The following is a 22,955-nucleotide window of genomic DNA, read 5'->3' on the forward strand; positions in this document are numbered from 1 at the left end:
ATCAAGGATTTTTTTTATGTCTAAGGGGGGAGGTCTGGTATCTTGTTGCAATACTATTTAATAATTCTTGCCTATTTATTCTCATATTTTAGTAAAGATATGGGATGGGGAGGTAAACCATCAACTATACAGTACAGTAATACACAGACGAGAAAACCAATTCTTCATAAATATTTTTTGGCAATATAAAAGTTATGTAAATATCCTTAGAATATTAAGTATTGAAAATCTCTAGGTTCTCTTTATAAACTAGTCTGCTGGATAATTGTTAATCTATACCTTTGATATAGAGTTAGGACAGTTATTACATTTATAAACGAACTTAAAGGAAATAATAGGTGCGGTGCCTGAGTGGGTACAAGACTCCACCTATTTTAACGCTCTGGTTCACGCATACTCAGGGAACCACCAAATTCACCCACTTGTAAATAAGTTCCTAAATTTATATAGAGGAGGAAAATTGTTGAATGAAATGTCGGCCATGCTGCCTCCTTGTGTACTGAAAGGCTTATGATATATCTTAATTGAGGTCATGAATTTATCGATTTTATAGGTTTCTTGATATTTAATTACACCCTACAGCCAAGAGAAGAATCCTCGGTGGTAATAAATTTTAAACGTATTTTTCTATCTGTTCTCGGTTGACTTGACTTAATATTTATAATTATATATATACCTGTACTATCTATCTAAATACAGAGAGCATAGGAACATTTATGATGGTTTTTTAGAGTCAATATAGATGAAAATATAGAAGTATTTTAAAGTGGCCGCCACATTGTCTTGTGGCTTATGGGTAGCATTCCCTGCCAGGTTCCAATAATTTTCACTATGGGAAGAAAATTATGAGGGATAATTTTCTACAAACAAATGAATCCAAAACCTAACTAAAAACCATAAAAAATATTTAACATGTTTATAGTACGGGGTTAATAATAGATATGATTATAAATGAGAATAAATGTTAAATAGTTGAAAATGTAAACAAGTTTTTAAAAGACTTTAGTGTTACTTCTTGAACTGTGAGGAGGAGAGGCAAATAATGGCGAGAGGAAGAAGATAAATAAGATTTTTCATTCATTTTATACCTCAAAAGTCCACCATCCATCGTAAGTGTATACCAAATCGACTCTTTAATTATATATTGAGGGAATGAAGATAGAGAGATGAGTGTAAGTGTGAGTAATAGTGAGTTATGAGTCAAACATGAGTGTGATGGCCAAGAGTAAGACCTAAAAATGTTAACAAGTCTTAGGTTTTAATAGTTTGGGGGGTTAATTTCTCTACTACACCCACTTATTATATCTTCCTGGCTGGGTATGTTAAGGTTCCTATTATATTTTACCTTATGTGGTGTGGATAGATAAATATATAATAGCTAGGGATGATAAATGATATAAATAAGAGTAATGTCTCCAGGTCTCGTAAGGTAAAAGGATCATATCTTCAGAGTCATTTAATATCCTTATGTGATGAACCTTTATATGTATTAATAAACCTTAAAACCAGGAATTTGGAGGACCAGGTATCTAGTAGGACATGAAGGTGATACTTGACACATAACAGGAAAGGTTATCCCCGTTACCTCCAGTAATGTATTATATTAGTTAATCTTTCACTTGAATTAGACATTTCTGAGGACATCAATCTATCTCTGGACAAGTGATATTTACAGACACGATAAAGTGTTATGATGGTCTTAGAAATTAACTTAACCTAACCTAACAATCCATTTAAATAATGTAACTTAACCCATTTAACCTAACCTAACAATCCATTTAAATAATGTAACCTAACCTAAGCCATTTAACCTAACCTAACAATCCATTTAAATAATGTAACCTAACCTAAGCCATTTAACCTAACCTAACAATCCATTTAAATAATGTAACCTAACCTAAGCCATTTAACCTAACCTAACAATCCATTTAAATAATGTAACCTAACCTAAGCCATTTAACCTAATCTAACCCAACTTAACCCACTTAACACCTATTTAACCTAACCTAACTAACTATTTAATTAAGAGTTAACGTGTGAAAAATATAAGACTTGAGGAGGTCAATTTTCCCTCTGGACCTGAGTTAATCTAACCTAACCTAACATGACCTAACCTAACCTAACGTGACCTAACCTAACCCAACATGACCTAACCTAACGTGACCTACGTAGCTTCACCAAACCTTATGATCTTAGTGTTTGTTTAAGGCAAGTTAGTTTATATTATTATTATTATTATTATTTTTTTTTTTTTTTTTTTTTTTTTTTTTTTAATTAACAAACTTCAAGGTAAACTAGTGGTAATATTTGAGGGCAATGGGCCGAGTTAACCAGCTACCAGCAAGTAATGAAAAATATCTATAGGTAAAAACTTATTTTTTATTCAGGTTTTGTCCTTAGTTTTTCTAATAAATAAAAGTGTGTGTTAATATAGCATGCAGTCTACAAGATATTTAGGTAAGGTTAAATTAGGTCAGGTCAGGTTAGGCCAGGCCAGGTCAGGTCAGGTTAGACTAAAGATATCTTTGAAGACCGCACGCAATATGTCACTGCTGCCGCTGCCTGTACTAGATGGCCATTATTGTTGTTTTTGTGACCACCAGAAGGCATTATCATTGAAACGTTTCATAGACAATAACGATTATTTAGTATCATAAAAAAGAACACCCAGCAACTTGAGTAAAATTTTTGTATAGATACTGATGGTAAATTATTCTTTCTTACATTAAAAATAATAATAATAATAATGTGATATATAAAAAAATAATGATACTGTAGTAAGATTTGCAAATTTTCCTCGTAGTTTGTAAAATAGCTTGTCTGTATTGATAACTGTACTCCCTACTGTACTGTAAGATAGCTTGTCTGTATTGATAACTGTACTCCCTACTGTACTGTAAGATAGCTTGTCTGTATTGATAACTGTACTCCCTACTGTACTGTAAAATAGCTTGTCTGTATTGATAACTGTACTCCCTACTGTACTGTAAAATAGCTTGTTTATTGATAACTTACTCCCTACTGTACTGTAAAATAGCTTGTCTGTATTGATAACTCTACTCCCTACTGTACTGTAAAATAGCTTGTCTGTATTGATAACTGTACTCCCTGCTGTACTGTAAAATAGCTTGTTTGTATTGATAACTGTACTCCCTACTGTACTGTAAAATAGCTTGTTTGTATTGATAACTGTACTCCCTACTGTACTGTAAAATAGCTTGTTTGTATTGATAACTCTACTCCCTACTGTACTGTAAAATAGCTTGTCTGTATTGATAACTCTACTCCCTGCTGTACTGTAAAATAGCTTGTTTGTATTGATAACTGTACTCCCTACTGTACTGTAAAATAGCTTGTTTGTATTGATAACTGTACTCCCTACTGTACTGTAAAATAGCTTGTTTGTATTGATAACTGTACTCCCTACTGTACTGTAAAATAGCTTGTTTGTATTGATAACTCTACTCCCTACTGTACTGTAAAATAGCTTGTTTGTATTGATAACTGTACTCCCTACTGTACTGTAAAATAGCTTGTCTGTATTGATAACTCTACTCCCTGCTGTACTGTAAAATAGCTTGTTTGTATTGATAACTGTACTCCCTACTGTACTGTAAAATAGCTTGTCTGTATTGATAACTGTACTCCCTACTGTACTGTAAAATAGCTTGTCTGTATTGATAACTGTACTCCCTACTGTACTGTAAAATAGCTTGTCTGTATTGATAACTGTACTCCCTACTGTACTGTAAAATAGCTTGTCTGTATTGATAACTGTACTCCCTACTGTACTGTAAGATAGCTTGTCTGTATTGATAACTGTACTCCCTACTGTACTGTAAAATAGCTTGTCTGTATTGATAACTCTACTCCCTACTGTACTGTAAAATAGCTTGTCTGTATTGATAACTGTACTCCCTGCTGTACTGTAAAATAGCTTGTTTGTATTGATAACTCTACTCCCTACTGTACTGTACTGTATTGGTAACTGTACTCCCTACTGTACTGTAAAATAGCTTGTCTGTATTGATAACTGTACTCCCTGCTGTACTGTAAATAGCTTGTTGTATTGATAACTGTACTCCCTACTGTACTGTAAAATAGCTTGTTTGTATTGATAACTGTACTCCCTACTGTACTGTAAAATAGCTTGTCTGTATTGATAACTGTACTCCCTGCTGTACTGTAAAATAGCTTGTTTGTATTGATAACTGTACTCCCTACTGTACTGTAAAATAGCTTGTTTGTATTGATAACTGTACTCCCTACTGTACTGTAAAATAGCTTGTCTGTATTGATAACTGTACTCCCTACTGTACTGTAAAATAGCTTGTCTGTATTGATAACTCTACTCCCTACTGTACTGTAAAATAGCTTGTTTGTATTGATAACTCTACTCCCTACTGTGCTGTAAAATAGCTTGTTTGTATTGGTAACTGTACTCCCTGCTGTACTGTAAAATAGCTTGTCTGTATTGATAACTGTACTCCCTACTGTACTGTAAGATAGCTTGTCTGTATTGATAACTGTACTCCCTGCTGTACTGTAAAATAGCTTGTCTGTATTGATAACTGTACTCCCTGCTGTACTGTAAAATAGCTTGTCTGTATTGATAACTGTACTCCCTACTGTACTGTAAGATAGCTTGTCTGTATTGATAACTGTACTCCCTACTGTACTGTAAAATAGCTTGTCTGTATTGATAACTCTACTCCCTACTGTACTGTAAAATAGCTTGTCTGTATTGATAACTGTACTCCCTGCTGTACTGTAAAATAGCTTGTTTGTATTGATAACTCTACTCCCTACTGTACTGTAAGATAGCTTGTTTGTATTGGTAACTGTACTCCCTACTGTACTGTAAAATAGCTTGTCTGTATTGATAACTGTACTCCCTGCTGTACTGTAAGATAGCTTGTCTGTATTGATAACTGTACTCCCTACTGTACTGTAAAATAGCTTGTTTGTATTGATAACTGTACTCCCTACTGTACTGTAAAATAGCTTGTCTGTATTGATAACTGTACTCCCTGCTGTACTGTAAAATAGCTTGTCTGTATTGATAACTGTACTCCCTACTGTACTGTAAAATAGCTTGTCTGTATTGATAACTGTACTCCCTACTGTACTGTAAAATAGCTTGTCTGTATTGATAACTGTACTCCCTACTGTACTGTAAATAAACTTGTCTGTGTGTGCTGTACTCCCCTACTGTGCACAAAATAAGCTTGTCTGTATTGATAACTGTACTCCTGTACTGTAAAATGGCTTGGCCTGTATTGATGGCTGTACTCCCTACTGTACTGTAAAATAAGCTTGTCTGTATTGATAACTCTACTCCCTACTGTACTGTAAATAAGCTTGTCTGTAATTGATAACTGTACTCCCTGTATGCTATACAAATAAACTGTCTGTATTAGTAGCTATACTCCCTACTGTACTGTAAAATAAACATCTGTATTGATAACTGTACTCCCTGTACTATAAATAAACATCTGTATTGATAACTCTACTCCCTACTGTACTGTAAAATAGCTTGTTTGTATTGATAACTGTACTCCCTACTGTACTGTAAAATAGCTTGTTTGTATTGATAACTCTACTCCCTACTGTACTGTAAAATAGCTTGTCTGTATTGATAACTCTACTCCCTACTGTACTGTAAAATAGCTTGTTTGTATTGATAACTCTACTCCCTACTGTGCTGTAAAATAGCTTGTTTGTATTGGTAACTGTACTCCCTGCTGTACTGTAAAATAGCTTGTCTGTATTGATAACTGTACTCCCTACTGTACTGTAAGATAGCTTGTCTGTATTGATAACTGTACTCCCTGCTGTACTGTAAAATAGCTTGTCTGTATTGATAACTGTACTCCCTGCTGTACTGTAAAATAGCTTGTCTGTATTGATAACTGTACTCCCTACTGTACTGTAAGATAGCTTGTCTGTATTGATAACTGTACTCCCTACTGTACTGTAAAATAGCTTGTCTGTATTGATAACTCTACTCCCTACTGTACTGTAAAATAGCTTGTCTGTATTGATAACTGTACTCCCTGCTGTACTGTAAAATAGCTTGTTTGTATTGATAACTCTACTCCCTACTGTACTGTAAGATAGCTTGTTTGTATTGGTAACTGTACTCCCTACTGTACTGTAAAATAGCTTGTCTGTATTGATAACTGTACTCCCTGCTGTACTGTAAGATAGCTTGTCTGTATTGATAACTGTACTCCCTACTGTACTGTAAAATAGCTTGTTTGTATTGATAACTGTACTCCCTACTGTACTGTAAAATAGCTTGTCTGTATTGATAACTGTACTCCCTGCTGTACTGTAAAATAGCTTGTCTGTATTGATAACTGTACTCCCTACTGTACTGTAAAATAGCTTGTCTGTATTGATAACTGTACTCCCTACTGTACTGTAAAATAGCTTGTCTGTATTGATAACTGTACTCCCTACTGTACTGTAAAATAGCTTGTTTGTATTGATAACTCTACTCCCTACTGTACTGTAAAATAGCTTGTCTGTATTGATAACTGTACTCCCTACTGTACTGTAAAATAGCTTGTCTGTATTGATAACTCTACTCCCTACTGTACTGTAAAATAGCTTGTTTGTATTGATAACTCTACTCCCTACTGTACTGTAAAATAGCTTGTCTGTATTGATAACTCTACTCCCTACTGTACTGTAAAATAGCTTGTCTGTATTGATAACTGTACTCCCTACTGTACTGTAAAATAGCTTGTCTGTATTGATAACTCTACTCCCTGCTGTACTGTAAAAAGAAAAACAACCAATCATGGCCCTAAGTCTACTTCTGGCTGGAATGACCTAAATTTGTCAGTGTTGAGTGGTCTGTCCTTTGTAATAGTAAGGAATTTCATTGAGTGTAGAGGAGGAATCAAACCTTAACTATTCATCCCAGGAGTCTTTTGAAGGGTGAAGGTTCAGTTTAGGTTAATGGATCTGAGTGGTTCTTATTTTCTTATGGTAGAATCTTTACCAGTGGGGTTTATTTAATAGCAGATGGGGGTAACAAGAGGCAGAGGAGCTATGGTGGAGCCCAGGTGGTAGCTAAAAGACCTGTACACTATCCAGAATTCCCTCTAGACTGTATGATGGTCCCTCATTCTGTCTTTAATTACAGAGTTAAGATTTGGGTCCTCTTTGAAGGTTAGGTACACTACCCCCCCCCTCCCCCCCCACTTATTTTACCTGATTATAAATTAAATGCCCTGATGCTAAGCTAACCTAAACCCCTTCAGTTTAGCATTAAGGTATTTAATTATCAGTGGAAACAAGCAGGAGTTCCTAATTGTCATGAGATCCATACCTTCTGCTGTAGAGATAGAGACTGTGTGTGTGTGTGTGTGTGTGCGTGCGTGCATGTGTGTGTGTGTGTGTGCACGTGCATAACCTTTAAATCTCACTCTGTATCTACTATACTAATACTTACATTACTCATATTACAGGACTAGGCTGATGGGTGAGCCAGCAGTTAGCCCGGGCCGATCATCAGAGCTGTGGGACCAACAAGCTAAGGGTATCGGTCAAACAACAAATAGCCCGCCTGCTGCTGCTGTTGGTCATCTCTCCCCCAGCGTGGTGCACCCCCCAAGTTCCTTTGCGTCTGTCACACACCTCTGTCATTCCCGTGAGCACTTTCTCCTCTGGTCTATTGTCGAGGCTTGGAATATGGTATTGTATTTATTTATATAGAAATTAAGAGTTTCAACGGTTTTACACCTTTCTCATTGTACTGTTGCTGGGTACTCACTGGACCTGTACAGTATAGTATATACATGTCCGTGGTTCTCGGTGCGGACAGATTGGGCAACATACACAAGTCTTAAGAAAATGTTTCCTTTGGATAATAAATCAAAAGATGAAGGAACGTGGAGAGGAAAATTTACTACGAAAGTGTCAGTGATGTGTTTTTTACTTTCTTATTCTTTCCCTTGTTTTGGGCCTTTAAGTTGCTCCTCAAGGTATCTTAAGTTGTCATACGATGACATAAAAAGAAATACTGTAAATAATTTGGGGGGATGTTATGTAATTTACTTTACAGTACCTGTACTTGTAATTTTAAGAATGCAAATAATATACTAAAGAGTTATTAGCTTCATGGCTGTTAATTAATATTTGTCAGCAGAGGTGGGCGAGGTTGGGTGCAGCAGTGAGAGTGGGTCAGAAGCTGTAAAGTTAGAGCGTGGAGGCACAAGTGCAACACAAGGGGTTTACTACCCCATCCTCTCTCCACAACATCCCCAGGCTATGGACGACATTTCTCCTCCCTCTGGGAGTGGTGCCTTCTACAGCGGGACACAGCCGTACCGCCCTCCCGATGGGTATTATGACCTGCTGGGTGGCTTGAGTGCGGCCAGCCCCGCACAGTATGCTCCTCCGGGGACTGGGTCGGCTCTACCTGCTGGCCCACCCACACCATCCAAAGTTGAGCCCCCTTCTTATGTTGAGACCCCCCACACTCCTCTCACATATGGGGAGACTGCTGCTCCAATGGACTTCAGTAGCAATCCTCCAGGTTTAAGTTTCAGTAGCGCACCATCTGCTGCTTACGGTAGTGCGTCAGACTTCTCTGATGCACAGGGTTACTCCCAAACAGCAACAAACCCACTCAGCCTCTTGAGTGATGTAGCTTTAGGTGGTGATGCAAGTAGTAGTAGTAGCACACACAGTGCCAGTAGTGGAACAGGCAGTAGTAGTAGCAGCAGTAGTAGTAGCTCAGGGTCGTCATCTTCCGGCGGAAGTAGCAGCTGTGACAGAGGCAACGGTGAAGTACGGAGGAAACGCGTACTTAGTGCAGGAGCCGAAGGTAGTCGAGGAAAGACTCAGAGAGGAAGAGTAGAGCCACGCAGGAGTGGATGGAGCAGCTCTCATCTGCAGCAGGATGATGACAGTGAAGATGAAGAAGGAGAGATGTCTCCTGGTGCTCGAGGAGTGAGACACAAGGTTGACGATGGACCCACTGCACCTGACCTGCAGCTGGACTGGGTAACATCTTCAGACTCCGACTCGGACACAGACTCGTGTATAGAGGTTGTAAGCGTACAGCGAGGAGCAAGAGGCAACCGGGCTGTGGATGTTGTGGATTTAACTAATGAAAGTGACGATGAGGTGTTAGTAGCGAGTGCTACACCTCTGGTGCCATCTACTGGGGTAACACTTCCAGCTCCTGCATCCTCATGTGCTGTAGCTTCTTCCAGTGGGTATGGAATATCTCCTGTATTGGGTAGATTACCCACTGCCACCCATACTGCTACTAGTGTAGGACTATGCCGTGGACACCACACCTCAGAACCCAACCAGGCAACCACCTGCTCCTGTCCCCGTGGCCCAACGTTAGGTTCCATTGGCCTGAGTGCCAGCGGTGCGGCAAGTTTCACGATGGACCATCACGGGAACTGTTACGGGGCCTGTGTGCATCCCCACCACTCACCTCATCACCATCATCACCATCACCACCACAGTCTGGCACCTAGTCAGGGCCATCACCACCATCATCACCACTATTACTCACCAGACTCGCCACTCTACTATTCTGCCCTCCCCGCCCATCCGCTGTTCCCGTCGTACCCTCCCACCTCCCTAACATCAACTGCCACTTACCCGACTCATCCATCATTGTCGAGATTAAATCCCATTCACCAGAGGATATGGCACAGTCAACAGCGGTATCAAGAACTACAGAGACGTTGCTTAGACCCCCGCCTACGTGAACCTCTCACTCAGTCCATGGCCAGAGCTGGAGCTTTAACTCAAGAATTAGGACAGCACACCCTTGGTGGGGCTACAGCCACCAGCCTAGCCTCTCTCACGCCCCTTCAGCCCGTAACTTCCCAGACCTCGACTACCTCCACCAACAGTGACCAACAGGTTCCACCACAGACCAACTCCCCCTCAGCTCCCACTCCCATGGACATCCAGTCAACTCCAAATGCTGCCCACAATGCGACACACATCACGGCGCCTCACCTCCACCATCACCCAGGAATGGATGTTCTCATGCATAATGCACACACTCACAGGTCAGTTTTCATTGTTCATTACTAAGGACTAAGAATTTGTTCAAAATGTTATATACTGTAATGGTAATTATGTTTTATAAGATTCATAAGCATAAAACTGATAGAATTGACAGTAGGAAATATATCAATAGGAAAAGTCTTTCAAAATATCAGCTCATATAGAATTGGACTAAGGAAAGAGCCTGTCCAATTTGTTGGCCTGTGACTCACCCCACTGAAAGTAGGTTTCAATCATGACTTAAACTGCACTGAGTAGGTCATAGAAGAAGGATGGTCAGTGACCTATTTGTGAAACCAATAAATATGTCAGCATCATAACTTGAGAATGTAAAACTCCAATGTGTTAATAATTATATACATTATTTACCAACAAAACTGACAGCTTGTGGTTAAAAAGTCAAAGGTCAAGGTCACAGTTTTGATAAATACAGCAGCAGCTTAATGTGACACTGCCATCAAGGTTAATGTACAGTACAGTTGTTGGTGGGTAAGTCTTACATAGATGTTCCTACCCTGTTAGACAGACATCTGTGAGAACCTTTGTTGGCAGTACCATCTTGTACCTCAGTGTACTCTACTCTACTGTACCAAGAATCATCTATGTCCTGAACTAGTACTCTGGAAATTCTTGCCACAAAGTGTTTCTTGTACTAAATTGCTTTCAAATTACTTTTGGTATTTGTAGTTATTAATGATAAATATTTATATCTAATGTGTCATGATTCAGTGTTGCTACAATACGCCTCCCTGGGGCCACCACCTTGTAGTTTCTGTGGAGATCTTTGGGTATGATTTACGGCTGCAGCTTCTACTTGTATGTTCACTTGGGTTCAGTGTAAGGTTTAGTGATAAAAATTCATCCAGTGTATATAGTTGAAGATTTTATAAAGAGAAGAAGCTGCAGGTGTCATTCTAACATTAGTTTAAATTGATCTTTCAACAGTGAGGGCGGTGGGCTATATGGTCATATGTATGGTGGAACTGTACCTCCAGCTCACATGTCCATGCCTGCTGCAGCGGCAGCAGCAGCTGCGGCGGCTGCTGCCGCTGCTGCAGCAGCCAGTGGAGACCCAAGACACTTGACAATGCCAGGACCTGGTTTGCACATAAACATTGGGGGTGGGTCTCAGCTGCCCCTGGACCTGTCCCTACCTCCCACACTAACCCCAGAGCTGCCTCCTCCACCTAGACTCACCTACATACCTCAGGTACTGTACTGATATAATTGATCATTTTATGTTTATTGTACTGTACTACCCTTAAGTTATGGTAAGACTTACCAACAATGTGTTTTAAATATGGTAAAAGTATTCGTTTGTGTTTTTCTTTCTTTAATCTTTTGATGAGTCATGTTTTATAGACACTTTCATTGCCTTAACATGACCCAAACTCCCTAATTCGTCTTTTTAGCTCCCAATATTCCAACGAGGGTCAGCAATCCCCCGGCTGGAAGATTACATGCGTGTAGTTGATCAACGACGACTTCCTGTGGTTACTCGAGGTGCAACGCAGAACACGATAGAGCGCAACACTTTCCCTCACAAGTACAAGACGGTAAGACTTTCACTACTTAGAGGTTTACCCTTTGGTTATCATTATTATTATAATTTGTAATAATTTTGTTTTGAATGTTACTGTTATTTACTTCATGTGAGTGATATAGGATGTGAAGTGTTTGCTGATGATGTACTGTACTGCTGTTCTGTGCCTCTACTCTGGTAAGAAGTGAAAGACCCTCACCCCAATGTTGCTTTAGTCCTGTAACTTCTAGAACTGACTCACATTTGGATTCCTTATTGTTCTCCATATATCCACGTCTCATCTCTGAATGACCTCTATAAATCACTGGCCATTAAGGGAGGATTTAGTTTATTATGTTGATGTTAAAGTTGATTGTTTTAAGACTAAAATTTTAAATAAAATCTTTAGTATTTTTAATGGCTGTATGAGATCTGGTGGGAAGGAAATTGGCATTGAATTTCCCTAGGAGTTTTATCTTCATGTTCTTGTTACATGTATTTCTGTGTTGGTTTTTATTGTTATTGATCATTTTAACCTGAAGGGTGGTGGGTTCATTGTTGTACAGTACAGTGCACTGGGCTAATTGCTCAGCTCTGTCATTAATCACAGTTTTGTTGGTCAATGCTTAGTTTTCAGGTAATACAATAATAATACAGTAGTACAGTATACACTAATTTTTGTTCCATGTCAATTTTAATAATATTATTTTATTAATTTATGGTGTTTTACTGTGTGCCCAATGCAGATGAAGCGTGCAGATGTAACTGAAGATGGCCTGGAGAAGTGCACCATCTGCCTGTCAGAGTTTGAGGAAGAGGAAGATGTACGAAGGTTGCCGTGTATGCATCTTTTCCACATAGAGTGTGTTGATCAGTGGTTATCGACCAACAAACGCTGTCCTATCTGTAGGGTGGATATTGAAGCTCACCTGACAAAGGACTACACTGCCACATCTTCATGAAATCAATACTCTAGTAAGAGTGGAATATCTTGAAGCCACCCCATTCATCCCATTGTGCTTGTGAGGTGACAGAGGAAGGACCATGGCCCACTCGAGTCCTTCCCTGGACCTGGTAGAGCAAGTTAAGTTCCTACTTAATAAGAGACTCACAGAAGTCCTGAAAAAACTCCACAGCACAGAATAATTGGTTGATCAGGGGGAGAATTCCCACTTACTAGAGATCCGGAAGAAACTATTTTACGAAATGGCTTAATGCAACTAGGATGATGTTACATCCTTCTAAGGGCTATACAGTAGTAGTTGAACAAGTGTGAAGCATCACTATGGTGCCTCACATGGGCGTAATCCTCAGTGCACTGGGCAGTACAAGCTTCTGCTGGACTTTAGGATAGTGACCAGCTTCAGGGACATTGCTTGTATCTACAGCACTGTGGAGGATCCTACCTATTGTGCCAGTGCAAGGAGTTGTGGTTCACATTGTAATACAGGATCTATGCTAATCCTCCTACTTTATATATATATATATTATATATATATACAGTAATGTATGTATGTATGAATACTAGAGGCAGAGGCAGTGTAACCCACACTGTGTAAGGTAAACCATCAACATATCTTCCATATCTTCTTAAGATCTTGGACTATTTGTTGCATTGTCAGCTAAATGCTACATGTATAAAAGTTGTTAAAAGTTGGCCAAAGTAGTCAGTAGAATTGCCCTTGTGTTTGGAGGAGGATGATGCAAAAACTGTGTTAATGTATTTGCTAGTAGTGCAATAACAGGAAAATTTAATTGTGTACCGGCGCACGATATAGCGCGTGCCTGTGTTACGCAGTGGTAGACATCGTATAATATACTGGACTCACAAGGATGTGCAGTTTATTATTATAATGGGGGGCACACTTGTGGAAAGTGCAAAAAAAGTGTATGTACTCTAGCCAAAACTTATCTGAAACGGGTGTATTCTTATCACGAACAGTGTGGCTAAACGTGAATGGGGGTAAGACAGAACTCTGGCAGTAGTCTGTATAGATGTTGGAGCCAAGAAAAGAGAACTGGATGGATAGGGCATTTGACGCTCTGCATTGAAGAAGGAACAGCCTCCATTTTCCATTAACCAGATCTGAATTATTAAAAGCTGTAGATAATGCATCGTACAGTACGTATCGAAGTGATGTACAGTAGTTATCACGATGATTGTTTAGTTCTAGGCTGCCAGGTTGTTTGTATAAATAAGGTACAGTATCAGTTGACATTGAGGAGGACAAGACATAATTATGTACGACTTCAAATTCACCCAAGGCAGAGAAAGACGTCAAAATTGAGGTTATTTTTTCTTCAGTTTCTTACCTGTTTCCTAGGGATTGGGATAAAGGTCCTCTATTCCCCACACACTCAGGTATGGTGCAGAAATAGTCAAGTTTGCCGTAGTTATGCCGCCAGTGTGAATGTTTGCCGCTGCAGGGACTTGGTGCACATCTAAGACTGACAGCTGAGTTCTTGTGTATTTATGGTGAGTTGATTGAATGTGATACTCTTAACATGTAATAGTTTGCACGTGTAAACACTTTATTTCATTATCTTGTGTGATTGTAATTTTTTTCCTCTCCTCATCCTTAACTGTGGTGAAGGTTAAAGAACTTCTCATAACTATACACATTACATAATAACCTTCCTTTCATCTGTACTTGTGATATTGAGAATTCATCTTGTCTTCTTAAGTGGCTAATAGTATATCTTTGTTGAAGTTTATTTTAAATTTCACATATTTTTTCCCAAGGATTCTTAAATAATAGTTTTATCATGAAACACATCAATGAGAAACTTTCCTTTTTGTGTGGCTGGTGAACTGTCAAGATTTGAGTTGTTCATATTTTGTGGTTCATCCAGTGTTGTACCTGTTACACTTTAGTACCTTTGGTTTCTTACACTGCAGTGCTCTTCTTTGTTGGAATCAAGGCTGGAGTCATTTGAACATGATTAGTGACAGGCTACCAGGTCATACTTAACAAAGGGAGCCAAGACTCACAGACAATGATGTGTGACCCTGAAAACAGCAAGGCCTTAATGCATCCTCTTGATAATTATAGTAAGATCAGTAAGTACAATTTAACGCTAGTCCGGTTTGGTCTTGAAAGAAATACTACTATCAGGTTTGTGTATTAGGTCTTGAATAATGTCTAGCTGATGGAAATGATATATATATAGCAAGTATTTGTCTTGATAACTCCCTCCTCTTGGTTATAGGAGTGGGGGTACAGAAAACTTATGTCAGTGTGTGTGTGTGTGTGTCGACCTATATCCCGTGAATTTTCTCATAACTGATAACTAGAAGTACAGTATGCATTTTGTTTTTAAATGCGAGAGATATTGCCTCTTCACATTTATTAAGTCTCGGAGTTACTCGAGGCAGAATAATGTTCAACTTCACGTCTGGGGATTTGTTTTAAACCAGAGAATGTCTCAACATGACCATCAATCAGTGATATAATATGTGAGGTCATTAATGTTGTGATCATGCTAGAAAAGTCATACAAAGTCACTGACTGTTTACATGTAATCCCATCCAAGGTCTGAGGACTTTTATAACACTAATAAGATTTTCGTCTACAGACTAAGATGACCACAGTAGATGTAAACCTCGTCGCGTTCAGAAATAGCGTAGTTTGACGTTGAAACAAAAGTGGTAAATATTGTACAGTTTTAGGTACGGTCTTCATTGATATGTGTACGCATGGCTTCAGCCTAATTCCTAAACAAAGATAATCGACACTAGCGGTTGTGTTCCCGTCTTTATCCAGCGTGTTATTTTTCCCAGAGTAGTATTGCAGTTTAATATATTTTCTTTCCACTTAAGATAAGTTTTTTTTTTTTTTTTTTTTTTTTTTTTTTGAGAATTGTCTCTTAAAAGTTTCGGAGGTTGTTTGTTATTGTTAGGTGTGCAGGACGGTACTGTATCAGTGAGAGAATGACACACGTTGTTCACATTGCCAGTGGGTTCCCTCCTCCCCCCTCCCCCCCTCCCCTCATGGCTCACTCACAGTCATGCTTTAGGGAACTTTTGTATATTAGATTTTGTGTGTATTATTTATGCATCTATATGGCATATAAACTTTATACACTTACCTGTAGAGGGTCTTAAGGTATATTTTTTTTATATAATTGTTATTAGTTATATTTCCATTACCTCATATTTTAGCCTCTTGAGTTTGCAATATAAAGCTGTCTTTCTTTAACTATCTCAAATGAATCCCGGCACAATAGAGGCGCTCTCATTGACAGTGACGAATCAACCAATGGCGCCCAAATCAGATTCTTGTTTCGACAGGAAGCCCGACTCTTTCCCTACCTTGTATTGAGTAAAGAAAGAGTCGTGCTTCCTGTTGTAACAAGAATCTGATTTGGGCGCCATTGGTTGATCCGTCACTGTCAATGGGAGCTCCTCAATTGATATACACATACTACTTGAAATATTGTACTGCAAGATGAAGATTCCTCTTAAATTTGCTATACAGTGCAGGCATCCCTCGATGTGTGATCAGGTTGTGTTCCTGGAAACCTGATTTTAAGTTGGGTGATCATATATCTAGGGGTGCCTGTAGTTATACTCACAGGAAGATTATTCATTTAATTCGCTGTAGCATTTGGTCTCACTTTTTTTGTGAAAGAAAAGGCGTAAAAAATAGGTACTTATGGTTATTTTAAAAAGCAACTGAAGAATAAAAATTTGTGTGTGTGTGTGTGTGTGTGTGTGTGTGTGTGTGTGTGTGTGTGTAAAAGAAAACATAGTTATTCACTTGATTTCATGGAAGTAACTTCAGTTTCAGGAGGCAGATTAATGTGTAGTGTTTCACATATTACAACACAGGATTCCCGTTATGTAGAGAAAATTTCAAATTATGTAGCCATGTTTACAGTTTATTTTATCATTACATATTAGATTTTGCACTTCATCTTTTCCCCCGTGGCATTATGTAAGATTCAGACTCGGTTATGTAACTAATGTGGGACCTAATGTCGGTTAAATTTTATCATGTTGAAATTATTTTTATGAGTTGTTACAGTAAATTACATTAACTTACCATACTGTACTGACATGTCTCTCTAAATTATGGTACAGTACTGTATAACATTGTGTTTACTGTACTGTTTTGACATAGGTTCTTATTCTCACATCCCATTATGTACTGTTCACAAAATGCAGTGTAAAAGTGGCAGTCATTCAATTGCAGTATGGTATTACAAAGACTCTTTTGGGGGGGAAATTTTTTTAAAGTTTATCCTCTTGCATCTCCTTTTAGACGTCCTAACACCTATCTCTTGTGTGGCAAGATTGTAACAGCTTCGGTGAGGTAGGTGTCAATATATGTTGCACTGATAAAGCCTTGACACTGTTGCCACCAGGGCTTTGACAATTTGGGTTTGTTTACAGGGGCCATACAGTACTGTGTCGGCCATGGAGAACCATTAGGAATATGTAAGTTTTGTGTGGTATCGCTCATCTCCTTCATTCCTCATTTTCATTTCAAAACGTAGATGGAAAATTTATATTTTTGATAGCATATTATAAGGCCAGCTTTTTCATTGCACTCTGATCTTTTATCTAAAATATAGTATTTTGACAGATTCACAAAATATATAATAGATTATGTATGAATACAAATGGATACATTAATCATATTTTGAGCTCTTTTAAGTTAATGATACAGTATATTAAGCTGTATATATAATTGATGATATGTTCTTACGTGGGCAAGACCAGAGATATATCACATGTGGCCACTGAGCTCTGTTGAGTGACGGCCATGACTGAAGATGATTAAGGTAACTCACTGTAATATGTGCACCACCTGTTAGTTACCTTCTATTATGTCTTCAGTTAATGTACTGGTAAATTATTTTTAATTCCATTTTATGGTGATTGTTGTTTTGTAAAACTACTTGTTGGTTATAAAAGAAATTTCTTTTTGTATCATCTCAAGTATTACATGTTTTTGGATAACAAGACACTGGTATTTATATGAGTGTATTAACTAAGGTTCCTTCTGGCTAATGTGGTGACATTGTTACCCGGCCAAAAAAGTTCTGCTTCCTGGTGTCCAAAACCTTTCTCTTCTTATCTCTTTATCTTACTTTCCTTCTATTTTCACCCTTCCTCTCTCTCTCTCATCATTTTGAACTCTTCTTGTATCAAAATTTGGTTACCGTACCTTCTTGGTGTCCTGGATGCCATGGCACTGTGGACATTATTACTCACTCTTGTAACCCAGACTAAAGGACAGGAGCTTCCACTTAAAAACCTGTTGGATATTATCATTTGTTATGTCCAGTAATCATAGGCGGGGCATCACTGATACTTCACATTTCACCGGTGCTTGTGTTATCGTCATAATACAGGACGACCTCTTTGTAACCGAGAACCCTTGAATCTCTTTTCGTCATCTCTACCGATATAATTATTCCAAATAACGATAAACTGCGATTATTTGTACTCTTGCATGCCCCCTTGTCTGTCCCCCACCTCCACTGCTTTCTGTGTATGTAAAATGATTCGATATCTAATTTCTGCGTGTTTCATGGGTTCTCACTCGAAGTTCACCTTGTGCAGTCAGCAAATATAAGTACGCACAGTTATCTAGGCCTACTGGTCCGGTGGAATAAATAATGAGCAATAACTTAGGACGCGTTGATGTACAGTATCTGATAGTTTGGTACCTCTGGCTATAGAATATCCTTCCACATACTGTATATATATATTATTCTGTGATAAACGTTGATTAAGTAATAAACCATAAGCATTATATGACGGCAAGCATACACGTGCGATCGATTACTTTATCGATGAATGGATATCGATGAATTTGTACAACACAGTGGGAGGATTATTCTAAACCTCATGATAAAGTTAGTACCATTTTTTAAGTACTGGGATAAAATCATTAGAAAGTTAAACATTTGACTAACATTGATTGTGAATAAGTATGTTTATATATGTTTTTTAAACCTTTAGATATTATATCATGGATTTTATTTATCTGTTAATGACAATAGTGGTTATGAGAATATCAGTACACTGTATATTTTGTTTGAGGGGAATAAAAGCAATATTTGTTGTCTAGGTTTATGAAATAGCAAAACGTCTTAAATCTTCGCCCGATGTTTCAGATTGTTTGTTACACGTGACAGGGGTAGAGATACTTTATTTTGCTGACTGGACTACACACATCCCTCAAACAAGTTCATCAATACCGAGGTGTTTGCCTGTGTGTGTATTGTGTGAATTTAGGCACTTGTGAAATAGGGTATCAGTTTCCCTGCCTAGGTTAGAGTCATAAGAAATTGCACCACTATAAAGCATGTTTTAAATAAATATATTAGTGGTTGTAAATGTCTAACTATACAGTAGTCATATATTTACAAGTCATATTACAGGCTAACATAACACTTTTAAACTACCGTACCATTTTTTGCTTCCAACCCATACCCTTCAACATAGTGTCCTGTACTGCTGCGATTGACACTCACACACTTTGCATTTTTCAGACCCAGTTAGTGTCATTGTGGAGTAATTAATTGAATTTTGAGAGTGATTTAAGATGTTTGAACAGGCAGAATAATGCATAACATTACTTGATATGGGTGTCGAGTTCTTACCGAGCCTTGGGAGTATAGTACTAGTTGAATGTGTCTCAGAATCAAAACTGAAAGGGTTTGTGTTAATGTCTATCTTATCTTTTATCTGTCTCATCTACAATACTGTACTCCTTTATTATCACTTTTGTATTAGGTGGCTCAGGGTGTTGAGAAACATTAAAGAAAGAAAGAAAGAATAATAATTAGGGACAGTGATGCATGACAAGTGTGGGAAGTAACAGAGAAAAGAACCCCCCCCCAAGATAACTGGTAGAAATCTTCACTTTTATCCGAATCACAAGATTTCCATTTCTGATTGATGAAACAGTTCAGCAGTCACCAATTTTAGTGAAACTGAATGTGAAACTACTTGAAAAAAAAAACTTTGTGAAACTTACTGATATTTCATTAAGAATTTTAGAGCAGATGTTATGTAAGTGACTTTGGAAATATACCAAACAGAAGATATTTATATTATTGTTATGTAAGATTGAAATTGACTATACCTGGAGATGCACTTATTTATTATTGTTTTAACATTTGGTTACTCTTAATAAATACCATAAGACACTATACAGAGTAATTTATGCAACCTAGGATGGACCAGATCACTGATAGAATTTTTTTGTCGATTTTGATTAGTGGTCCAATAGGCTACTTCTCGACAGGGCTAATTCTCGGTGGCGTCCGGTACTTGAGGATTTGCTGGACGGGGAAATCTGATGTTAGAAGATATTAAAATTCACCTGTTATGAGTTTTATATAAATTATCTGTTTTTGTTTCCCTCTCTTTCTGTTCTGTCTCTGAGGTGAGGCTTTATAAAAAAGTCTACATGTCCTAGTTTTTTTTCTTCTCTTAGTCTATTTTGTTAGTCGAATAGTTGCTCTACCCTGTTGTTCACCATTGACTTATTACTGTACAGAAACTCTCTCAAATTTTTTAACCTCTGTTCAAAAACTAGTGACTATTTTGTTAGATAACTATGTCTGACACCGGTGATTGTCGCATTAGATGACCATTGAGGTGTGTTTTAATTTTTGTTTTTACACAGTATTTTCATATTTATATACAATACAAAAATCATATACAATACCAATTCCTGTTTCATTGCCCAGGATATCAGGGATAATTTAATTTTTTGTGTTTTTTCAAGATTTAATATTTTTTGCTTTTTCCTTTATATGCAGCACAACATAGACAGACTTTATGCTTTTATTATTTATATTATGAACCAGATGTGTCCAAGTCCATGTGATCCACTGACAATATATTCAGGTGGGAAGATATTTAGGCAGTGAATACACAACATACATACATATATATATATATATTTATGGTAACACTCCGTACTGTATATGGCATTTAGAAGTACAGTACTGGTGGGTGAAAGTACAGTACTGTAACTTGTTCATGTAATGTAATCATACAGTGTATATTAATTACTGGACTTTATATATTATAAAATAGGACACACTATTATGTCAGTATTTTGGAGAATTTCATTGACATAACTTGAACTGCCTTTGATATTTAGTACTATTACATGAAGGAAAATATTTATATGATGGTTTAGGATGTGAAATTAATATGTGTTAATGAGTTATTGTAGGTTTGTGGGGGGTAAACTTTGTCTTGGGGCTGGTATCTGTTCTCCATCATACTTACAGCCCCATAACACAATTCCCCATCATCTTTAAACACCGAGTCAGGCCCGTTAATAGTGCCAACAGTAATTATGAATGTTTGAATGAATTGCGGTCGTGTGTGATCAGTTTGTGTAAAGACTCTCGATTATAACTGCTGGTTTTATACAGTACAGACACACACACAGTACAGAGGTAGTAATTGATGTTGATATATACACCTGTACACCAACATTGTATCTTAACTGGTGATGTAGATGATTTCATTCTTGGTTTGAGAAATTTTACAAAAGGAGACCATGTAACTTTTACCACATGATTATACAATATGCAACTCTGAAAAGGTCAGGTGTGAAGGAGAGGAAAATTTAAGGCTATGTGGTATTTAGTTTCTGAGACCTTCTGTACCATCTTGCTGAGAGGTATTGTTTGTGTATTAACGTAGTATACTGTAAGGTGGTTAAAGTCGGTAAATACGGTTGAATATACGGTACTGAAGTATACATGTAGTGTGAAAGTTACTTGATGGAAAGAAAGAAAACGCGTCATTGTCACTAAACCTGGCCGAGGTTTCTGAACATGAATTTTATTTCACTATTAAAATATTTTGTATCTTCTAAATTCTTTGACTCGTATTCAGGTTGAAGTGTTATTTCAGTATCTTTATTTTTATATTTTAAGATACCCTGTATAATATTTTGTCTATTCAAGATTCAGTATTTTGTCTAAATTTTTCTTTGGGTTATCTTCCTGTCATTAATATTAACCCCAAAAATTACAATATTAACATCACTGATCACATCTCAGAATCCTAAAGGAAAACCCACATTAGTAATATTTGATGTTTAGGTACTATACCAGTTTAGGGGTTGACACATGGAGGTTACAGTGCAGGAAATAGTGTGTACTTCTGGGACAAAAAAGTCAAGTGTCATGTCAACTCTGAAACTTGTAAGGTAACCCTAAATAATGTTGAAAGGTTACTCTACAGTACTACACATTGTCTTGCCACTGATCTTTGGCCTTACAGAATATACACACACACATAAATAATGGTGGGCTAACTGTGTAATTTTAATCCCCCCAACCCCCTCACTTGTCTCTCTCTTACAAAGTTGTTTCGGAACAGTTCCCGTAGGCGCTTCCATAACTCTAGACGTGAAAACCCGGAGACATTTTTAGATTAGTGGATTTCACGAGCGTAAGACCCAAGTTATGGGTTAAGAGTTCTGGGGGGGTACATGCCAATAATAATACTTTAATTACCCCCAAGTAAAGAATAAAAATGACAAAACATAATTGTATTGAAAAAAACTCATAATTGACGGATGTGAATTCATTTGTGACCTACTCGACTTATGACCTGCCTCAGTCGTACCAAAATGTGGTCAAATTACGTATTTTCATGTCCCAAAGTCAGTACACAGACAATATTTTCATCTGTAATTCACTTTAAAATGGCTGGCAAGCTTAAAAGTGAGTGTTTTGTGGTGCTGAGAAGAAAAAGAGACACCCATTTTAGATTTTCTATATTATTTAAGCATTTCGACTTACGACCTGGATGTCGGTCCCTAACCCTCGTCGTAAGTCGGCGAGTGGCTGAAGTTGGTTTTCAGGTTAAAACTTTGCATTCGACAAGATCATTTGGAGTTTATTTTCTTCATCTGCCGAGTAAATGGTCGTAAATGTAAACTGTCTCCCCTTTGGGTGGCCGATAAAAGAAAAGAAATCCGTGTAGCTGTAAAACCCGACATAACTTACGAGGTTGTAGATCATTCAGTATTGTGTCCTCCTGTAAAGGGCTGTACCTTTACTTAAATTGGTCATCTGGTTCATAGTTTGTCAGGAAGAATATACAGTACAGTAATTATCAGTACAGGTAGTTCTGCTATAACGCGATAATTGTGTTCTTGTAAAATATCGTGTTATAGAAAATCGCGTAATAGAAATAACAGGGCTTATGGAGAAAATAGGGTTAGGTGCAGATTACTCGAAATCGAAAAAATTTAGTAGTTAGCCTAACACAAAGGATAGCACAGTCTAAATAAATGTTACATTCATATCTAATAATGAAATCATACAGTAAATGTAACACTTTACTTGATGGGGGAGAAGGGTGATTTTGAGGTTGATAAAATCG

The 22,955-nt window shown here is 37.6% G+C and overlaps 1 protein-coding gene across 1 annotated transcript; it reads left to right on the top strand.

Annotated features, from left to right (window-relative positions):
• The first annotated feature begins 1,007 nt into the window (after positions 1-1,007).
• LOC121873921 (E3 ubiquitin-protein ligase arkadia-C-like) lies at positions 1,008-15,543 on the top strand. Its single transcript, XM_042377803.1, has 6 exons — positions 1,008-1,109; positions 7,482-7,663; positions 8,162-10,055; positions 10,999-11,263; positions 11,466-11,609; positions 12,322-15,543. The coding sequence occupies exons 2-6, from the start codon at positions 7,492-7,494 to the stop codon at positions 12,535-12,537; spliced, it is 2,691 nt and encodes an 896-aa protein (XP_042233737.1). The 5' UTR covers positions 1,008-1,109; positions 7,482-7,491; the 3' UTR covers positions 12,538-15,543.
• The last annotated feature ends 7,412 nt before the right edge of the window (positions 15,544-22,955 follow it).

This window comes from Homarus americanus, unplaced genomic scaffold, assembly GCF_018991925.1.
Source record: "Homarus americanus isolate GMGI-L3 unplaced genomic scaffold, GMGI_Hamer_2.0 scaffold55640, whole genome shotgun sequence".
In the NCBI taxonomy this organism is placed as follows: Eukaryota; Metazoa; Arthropoda; class Malacostraca; order Decapoda; family Nephropidae; genus Homarus; species Homarus americanus.